The sequence below is a fragment of the Sardina pilchardus genome, chromosome 24, assembly GCF_963854185.1.
Source record: "Sardina pilchardus chromosome 24, fSarPil1.1, whole genome shotgun sequence".
Taxonomy (NCBI): domain Eukaryota; kingdom Metazoa; phylum Chordata; class Actinopteri; order Clupeiformes; family Clupeidae; genus Sardina; species Sardina pilchardus.
The window spans coordinates 7877770-7886321 of NC_085017.1; the positions used below are offsets into that span (position 1 = coordinate 7877770).

At 43.7% G+C, this 8552-nt stretch overlaps 1 protein-coding gene across 1 annotated transcript in view; it reads left to right on the plus strand.

Annotated features, from left to right (window-relative positions):
* The first annotated feature begins 529 nt into the window (after nt 1-529).
* The window catches only part of pard6gb (par-6 family cell polarity regulator gamma b), a 28016-nt gene continuing 19993 nt past the window's right edge, over nt 530-8552 (plus strand). Inside the window, exons 1-2 of the mRNA XM_062529781.1 lie at nt 530-864; nt 5164-5386. Of these exons, the coding sequence (XP_062385765.1) occupies nt 769-864; nt 5164-5386 (319 nt within the window). The 5' untranslated portion in view covers nt 530-768. The remainder of the gene's footprint in view (nt 865-5163; nt 5387-8552) is intronic.

An 8552-nucleotide genomic window follows, 5' to 3' on the forward strand; every position in this document is an offset into this window, starting at 1 on the left:
ACCCGAACTGACCAACAGCAGGCTGCGGCTGTCCTCCTTGGCGCCACTAGGCTGCTAGCCAGACCGCAGTGAACCTGGAGACAGCGTGGTGACCCCATCACGGAATAGAATTTAAAATGGCATACCTCTCATGTCTCGCAACTGTATGTAGGCTGCGCCTTGTAGCCTGCACTTTCTTGCGCACCAACATTTATCCAAACAGATTTTCTTTATTTCTCAATTTTTTGTTATTCCCAAAATACACATAAAGTCAGACAAACCTAGGCAATCATAGGATATTACATTTCAGAATAATCATCGGCTGTACCGAGTTGACTTCACACATGGAAATCATCCTACACCATAGCTTACACACATACCGATGAAACTAGTTATATGTAGGCTATTTATAGAAATAAGAACAAGTAGTACCCCTAAAAGCGCGCCCTCTAGTTTGTGGGAGTATAATCCACTCATGGTTATTGCATGGGCGCCTTGTGGGATGGCTTCTATTGAGGGCTGGCGCTTGGCGCTACGCTTGTGGGGCGCAGCGATGATGTCATTTTAAAAGTTAACCCACTCCCCCAGAACGAGTTGCTGATTTCTTCATAACATTTCATTTTTTCTGCTGAAGTTTCACTAACAGTCGTACGGATTCTACCACTCATAGGAATATAGGTAACCAACAGCTGTAGAGGGAAAACTTCTCCATTCAGACGACGCGGGATTTTAATCGAGCTGCCCCGTGAAGCGGGCAAAAGTGTTAACTTTTAAAAAGAAAAAGCAAAAATGAGTCGGATTATCCCTAATAAATCGCAATCGCAGTCTTCGGTCGTGCAGTCTTTACGACAATTGGATTGCAATGCCGTTGAAGTCAAAAGCAAGGTAGGTTGTGATTCTCTTGCCACCGAATACAGAAACTTTAGGGAATTTGTAACCAAAACTGCTCCACAAAGTTCCGCGAGGTCCACCATTTACTGAGGTTGGAAAATCTTTTCTGATTTTACAAACACATTGAAACACTTGCGCCATGCAACCAAGTTGCGTTGACGAACAGTTGCGTTGGTGCAATAGCGCGTTAGAAGTTCATTAGGCTACGCTCATTTTCGAATTTGCTTGCAAATCTGGAATATCTGGTTAATGTGTTTGCCTTGCCCATGTGATGTGATGCTCCCATTTTCCCTCAAAAAAATCTCATGGGCAAATACTCCGCTACACTGTTGTGTTTGTTGCGAGGAATTCGGATGCGTTCGATGGATTTCATCTCCCCGAAATTGTTACATGGATTTAAATGGGTATTTCATGGTCTACGCGTTCTTGAATTTCTGGATTCAAATGGGATCTGACGTTGACGTGCTTGGCCTCAGAGTAGGAAGACTTGCTGTGTACATAAATCCTGTTGCTTTGACATTCTCACCAAGCCACCCCAATCGACAATACCGAAACTGCCTTCCATGTAGGTTACCCCAAGCCTTGCCTCTCCTTGATGCCTGAAGGAATGCCCTCTTTACTTGATGACGCGGTATCAGCGCCCGAGTAATAATGGATGATTCAACACACGAGCTCGTAGTGGGATGTGTATCGTTCTGGCTGGGATCTATACATTTCACCCGAACAGGACTAGATTGACCACTGTCCTGTTTACCGACAGTCATTGACAAAAAAATGACATCTCTTCTTGATATAAAGCAACCTATCTATCTGTCACAAAAAATGAAGGCACTACTTAGCTGATGGTGGTGGTATGATTCAGGGTTGACACTGTATCTGTAAAAACGAATCACCAACAACAGTGCAGTAAAGCCTATGGCCAGATTGGCCACTTTTAGTAGGCTAGTCTAAGTTAGGCCTACACCTTCAACTTTGAGCCTGAATGCATAGCCTACCTCTACACAGAGAAAACTGAGGAGGTGATATAGATTTCGTACTTTCATTTGGTTTGGGTAGGTTTCATAATGATATGCCATGGCTGTAAAGGCCTTCATTAGGAGAGAGTGGCTGGGCAATGGGCACAGTGCCCACCATCTGATCTATCTTTTGTCTGAGAGAGCTGGGGCCTCAGCAATGATCTAATTCATATCAGGGATTGGAATGTTGGGTTCCCATCATCTGTGAAAGGAGGCCTCTGAGGACCCAACAAAACCCCCAATACACACACACACACACACACACACACACACACACAAGCACAAGCACCCACCCACCCACCCCCCTCCCCTATCTGGGGTTAGACTGCTCCCTAAGAATAGACCAATACCCCAGTCTGAAAGAAGGGAGCGAGATGCAGATTGAGCAACTTTCTCACAGTCTGCAAGAACACAGGACAGGGCATGAGAGTCCCTGGCCTACACTAGAAAAAGAGTGCTCACAAAAGGGCACTGTGAAAGCTCTAATGGGTATTCAAATTGAAACCCACTCACCATGTGATGATGGGGAGTGCAGGTCAGTTTATTAGGCTGGAAAGGAGAGGTGTCGGGCAAGCCTTTTTTTTGAATGCCTCCTCATAATGTGTCATCACCGGTGCTCTATTCATTGAGGGGTTGAGCAATGCACACTGAGAAGTGCTGGCGAGAAGAGCACTGTGACTCACTAATCTTTTCAATCACATGACAGCAGGAGTCTTTTGCTACAGCCCTGACTGGAACTGTGTGAAGTATATTACCGCCATGAGTTTGCAAGGTTCTTTCCTGGCATTCGTGTCTTTGACTTGCGCCGTCGTGGAACAGGTGGCCATGATAAGATTAGCTGAGTTGGGGACAGTCTCTGCTGTTTTTTTTACTTTTGTCTTCCCTCCTTATCAAGAAGGGGTGTCTCCTGTGTCTTAAGCTGTATCTGCTGTTTGGCATCCAACAGCGTCGGCATGTCTCTCAGCCTCTGCGTACAATATTGAACTTACAACGAAAGAATGTGGAAAGTTCAGTACCATGAATGTACTTGATGCACAGTAAACACACTGGTATCTGCATGGGGAACTGGTGTGTGTGTCAGACTACACTGGTACTGGCACGTGTTGTGCTTGCCTCAACAGGTAAAAGTTTCCTGAGTCTTGTGATAGACAGCTCTGTCATCGTGCCTGATGGGGCTCACTGTCTAGTGAGGTTCTGTTTGAGCATGATCCGACAGTACCGGGAGGCCTGGCTGGAGCGTGAATGCGTGAGCCAGCGAAACGCTTGAAAACGACTCAATCACATTAATTCCATTACCACATGTATGTTTCTTTGAAGCTCTTTCGTGTTTAGCTCTCGGAAACAAGACAAGAGATTTATTCCAACAGCTAGCTCACAGGAGTGACTCAAAAAAGAGTTCAATGGCATTCAAATGTAGAGCAGGTTCTGACTGGAATGCAAGTATTTGTCTTTCAACACTGGGCTGTTACCTTTGCTAAATTCAGTGCATTGTCGGGTCCAATAAGCCTCCAGGCTACAGGGCTTGTGATATGTCTATCCATTAATTAACAAGCTACTTCACATCTCTGAAGGACTACTGCTAAACATAGTTAGCAAAGTTAGCGCAGAGTCACAGTGCCATCTCAGCAACAGAACACCCATGAGGAGCCTGTATCGGCGGAGAGAAAACTCACCACACGTACACGCGCACACACACACACACACACACACACACACACACACACACACAGATAGATTCTGTGTATATGTAAGCGGGAATTATGTTCGTGTGACTGCCTTTCTAAACTCTGAATTGAGCACCTGCCACACACGCCAACCTTCACCTCCCACCCTGCTCGCTCTCCGTACAGCCTGATGCTGGCGTTTGGCTCTCTAATGACAGGCTGCTCCTGCTGCTTTAATGTTGCCCTCCATTTCTGAGAACATAATTACACTTCTGCAGCACACTCACAAATTACTGCTGTGATGAAACAGAACTGCTACAGAGACAGACAAAGCCGTGCTTGTGTATATGATCCCACCCGGTGTTTATCTTGCTGCCGACATAGATGCAAGATATCTTATATTTCATGCTGTTCTTTAGGGTAACCTAGTCCCATTCGCCACTCTCAGCTTGACAGCAACTCACACCTGTTTAGTCTTAAGAGCCATGCAAACACAAAAAGCAAAACATAATCTTGACCATCATCAGTGAATAACTCGTTTTCCTCACTTTGAACCCTTCTGTCATATGTTCTTGTTTTATGAACTGCTATAACTTGCAGCGCATATGTTAACTTGTCATCAACATTTAATTTAATATCACAACATGACAATTTTTTGTCACAGGAAGGAGGTCCATTGGTATATCATGAACGATGAGATATGGCACATTCCTTGCACAATGTTTTTGTGTGTACATGATGTGTCTGTGTGTGTGTCGTTCAGTCTGTGTGTGTGTGTGTGTGTGTGTGTGAGAGAGAGAGATAGGAGAGAGTGTGGAAAGTGCTTAGTCGTGACAACCATTACCTCATCTGTTGTTCAGTGTTTCATTCTATGCTGTCTGTCCGTGTACTCACTCTCTCTCACACACTAACGCACACACGCACAGACAAACACAAACTGACTCATGTATTGTTCTATTGTTACTAAGCTGTTTGCCGGCACCTCTTTTCACAACACTGAATCAGAGGTTAACCCAAAGTTCACTAATAAAAAAAATAAAAATACAGACCTGCATTATCAGGCAAATTATGTGCAATCAGGGTATTCTCAGTCAAGCTTTCTATCACACAATAATTTAGCATTTACTTCGATTAGGATATTAGAATAATTTTAAATTAAATGCATTTCGAAGCCAATGGTTGTGATTTAAAACTAGCAAATAGAATTAGTCTGATAATATGGGTTCCAGGGCCAAGTCAGGTTAAGTCGGCCTGTGCCTGTTTAGTCTAGTGCTTAGGCTGCCGTCTTGAGGGTCGAAGAGTTAAACTGATAAATGAACCTTGGTGCTTCTTAACACCGCAAAGTCTTTACACGAAGAGCAGAAATGTCTAACGGTGTGTGTGCTTGTGCGCGTACCGATTTGCAAGGATAATGTTTGATGTTTGTGTTTATGTGTGATGTAGGCTTGTGTGTATTTGTCTGCTGGATAGGTTGTACTTAACTGGTCACGGGTTATACAAATAGAGTATAAATATGAGTGAGATAATTGTGTGTCATCTCATTCACTCCATGAAGTTAAGAAATGCCGTCTACCTAACATGTGTTCTCTCTCTCTCTTTTTATGTATTTGTAGTATGGGGCTGAGTTCCGCAGGTTCTCTGTGGATCGTGTGAAGCCAGGCAAGTTTGAGGAGTTTTACAAGCTGATCATGCACATCCACCGCATCGCCAACATGGAGGTGATGATCGGCTACGCGGACGTGCACGGAGACCTGTTGCCCATCAACAACGACGACAACTTCTGCAAGGCAGTCACCTCTGCCCATCCTCTTCTCAGGATCTTCATCCAGAGACAAGGTACAATAGGTCCACAGTTCTCTCTGTCTCTGTCTCTGTCTCTGTCTCTGTCTCTGTCTCTGTCTCTGTCTCTGTCTCTGTCTCTATCTCTCTCTCTGTCTATCTATTTATCTATCTATCTATCTCTCTCTCTGTCTATCTATCTCTCTCTCTCTCTTTTTCTTTCTTTCTCTCTCTTTCTCTCTCTCTCTCTCTCTCTCTCTGTTGTACGTTTTCACTTTCGCGAGACTTTGTGGGGTACCGCTGTGCCCAGACTTGATTCTCTGCAGGAAGAGCTGCTAATGGCAGCATTCACTGACCCCATACTTCCTCTGGGAATGGTCTGCTGTGTGTCACATCATCATTACAACCCCCCACCCCCTCTGTCCTTTATTCTCTCTCTCTCACTTTATCTCTCTACCTCACTCACTCACTCACTCACTCACACTTATTCACTCCCTGTCACATGCACACACACACATAAACATAACACATGTCTAGTTTTCTCACTTATATTTTCACATGAATTACGTTAATCGAGACTTATTCTGAAGACACAGACCATTTGTTTTTACAGTTATTCCACAAAATGAATTTCTCACAGATGTTTATTAAAGACCCGGTCATGGGCAGCTTTCTGTTTTGTTTACCTCTTGGCAGGGGGCGGTCAGCTCTGGTAGTTGTCTAGTTTATGTCTGAGTATGTGTATGTATGTCTGGTGGATAAGTCCTATCATGTTGTCAAAAGGAAGAGCCCCTGGTCTGTTGAATGTAGGTCAGAGTTGGGGAATGTCCACTGGCATACTGATGCATTCACCACTAGAACAAAAGACATGAAGAGTGACAGAAAAGTAGAGAAAGAATGACAATGGCAAAGAGTAATACTTGCATCGGAACAATTTGGTCTCCTCCAGCCCCTTCTCAACCCAGTCATGTTCAGCTAACCCCTTTTTCATGCATGCCTGAGCAGACTGAGGCCATGGACTGGCCGCCATTTTGGAATCACGTTCCATATTATTCTGTGACGGAATGGAAAATCACAGCAGTATGAAATCCGTATATGCTAGAATAGTCAGCAGACAGCAACATGGTTTCTCACACATATTTTTTTTTGACAGACTACCCTTTCTGCGTATTGCATAGACCCCTGCGGTAGTTTGGATTATGGCAGGTCAGGTTTGTCTAAGTGGTGTCTGGACCTGTTGTGAGTTCAGTGTTGTTGCACGGTTATAGGACGGCTTTTCAGCTGTGTAGGAATCTTCCTTTATATCTTCGTCATATCAGACAGTGTGTGGTCTGTTTGGTTGTCTCTTTTTGTTCCCCCCTACACATTGTCACAGACATAAGGTCAAAAGAGTCACAGGCACACACCAAGGCCTTTACAAGTTGTGACGGTGCACCCCTGGTTGTAAGAGCTTTTTTTCGCCCGCTTGACCGAGAGAGCAGAGGAGTGCTCCTTTGAGGAAGTTTCTCTGAAGGCTGCATGCTGTGTCTGCTTCCCCAGCCCAAGGTCCTCACCTACTGTAGCTGCTCCAATTCAGATACAAACAAGGCTGAAGAGATCATTCAGTAGCATCATTCATTCATTAACATTGTTTCAAGTTAGTCAAGTTCATAGAGTCTAAAACTGATGATGCATGGGGCAATTTTCTGAGCAGTGTTGCTGGGCAACCACATAACCAGTTCCATGTGCTCTGATTGGATGATTATGATAATTTGCCTGCTTATGATTGAAGTTCTCCAGAAGAAAAATGATGCCCAATATCAGTGAGAATGTTCCAGAACAACAGTACTCCCGAACTTTGCCCAGCAACATTGCTGAAAAAGTTACCTTGTGCATCATCGGCTTAAAAGGCCGTTCACACCAAGAACAATAACAATAACGATAACCATAAACAAATATCGCTCTTGTTAATATGAACGTGTGTGACGTTCACACATAAACTATGATGATAGTGACATGAAGAACGATATCGTTGGGTATCACTTTCAGAGCGATTTTGAGAACGCTAAACACATTTTAGCCATCACATTCATTAACAAAAGGAGAGACTTTTATCATTATGGTCATAGTTATTGTTACAGTTATCATTCTGTGAACAGCCCTTCAGGCTATATTGTATGTTTGTGGGACAGGGGGCAGTGGGTCAGAGCTTCCTCCCGATCAATGTTCGTTTTATTGACTCTTGAGCTGGTCCAGTCTGGTTACTGGCCCTGGGCAGGAAAATGTCCTGATCCACACTCCTACATCCACGATGGCACTCTTGCACAGCTTATGGCTAGTCATTTGCTAATGTATGTGTTGTTGAATGTGTTGCATATGATTTGTTGAGGGTCGTGCGTGCGTGTGTGCGTGTGTGTGTGTGTGTGTGTGTGTGATGGTATATACTGGATAGATTGGGTGTGTTCTGTTGTTTGTGTGTTATAGTAGTGTGTGTGTGTGTGTGTGTGTGGTGTGATCAGTAGCATAGCAGCTGTGTCACTCACACTCCTGGAGTAGACTGTAATGAAAAACGTGCTTGATTTCTACTCTGATGTTCTTGGTGACCCTGTTGAACTGCACCGTGCCCTCACCACTCCCCTCATGGTGCTTTCCAACTGGAAACCACAGAAAATAGTTTCCATGAAATTCCTGCAATTGTAAGACTACATTAAAACAGCAATGCAGTTCGATTGAGACAAATTGTGAGGGTCAAAATTGAAACTATCCAGCTACTGGCCTGTTTTTAAAAGGACTGCACTGGCATGTAAATGGCATGGCTGGGTTATGTGGCTAAAGAAAACTCTGGAGGACAGGAGTCAGTGAATTCACAATACAATCATTAGATAAAGTAGATAGTAGTTATACAAGGTTAACATGTCATACTCTAATACAGCTTATTAGTTGTGATCAATTAAAAAAATGCACAGGGGCAAAGGGAAACTACTGTAAACACTATACGCAAAAAATCAAAAGTTTCAATATGACAAATTCTTGTGATCTAGAATAGAAGATTGGCCATGATCTATGATATGGTACAGCACACCTAGTAAATAGATTAGACTCAAGGGCACAGACTGCAGTTTCAGTTCTCTTTGGCATCCAATGAGAAGACAGTATTTATCACCCCTTGCCCACCTCTTTTAAAGTAAACACACGTTTAGTTTATGTATAATTTAGGTCAAGGCTATGTGAACATTACCATCGG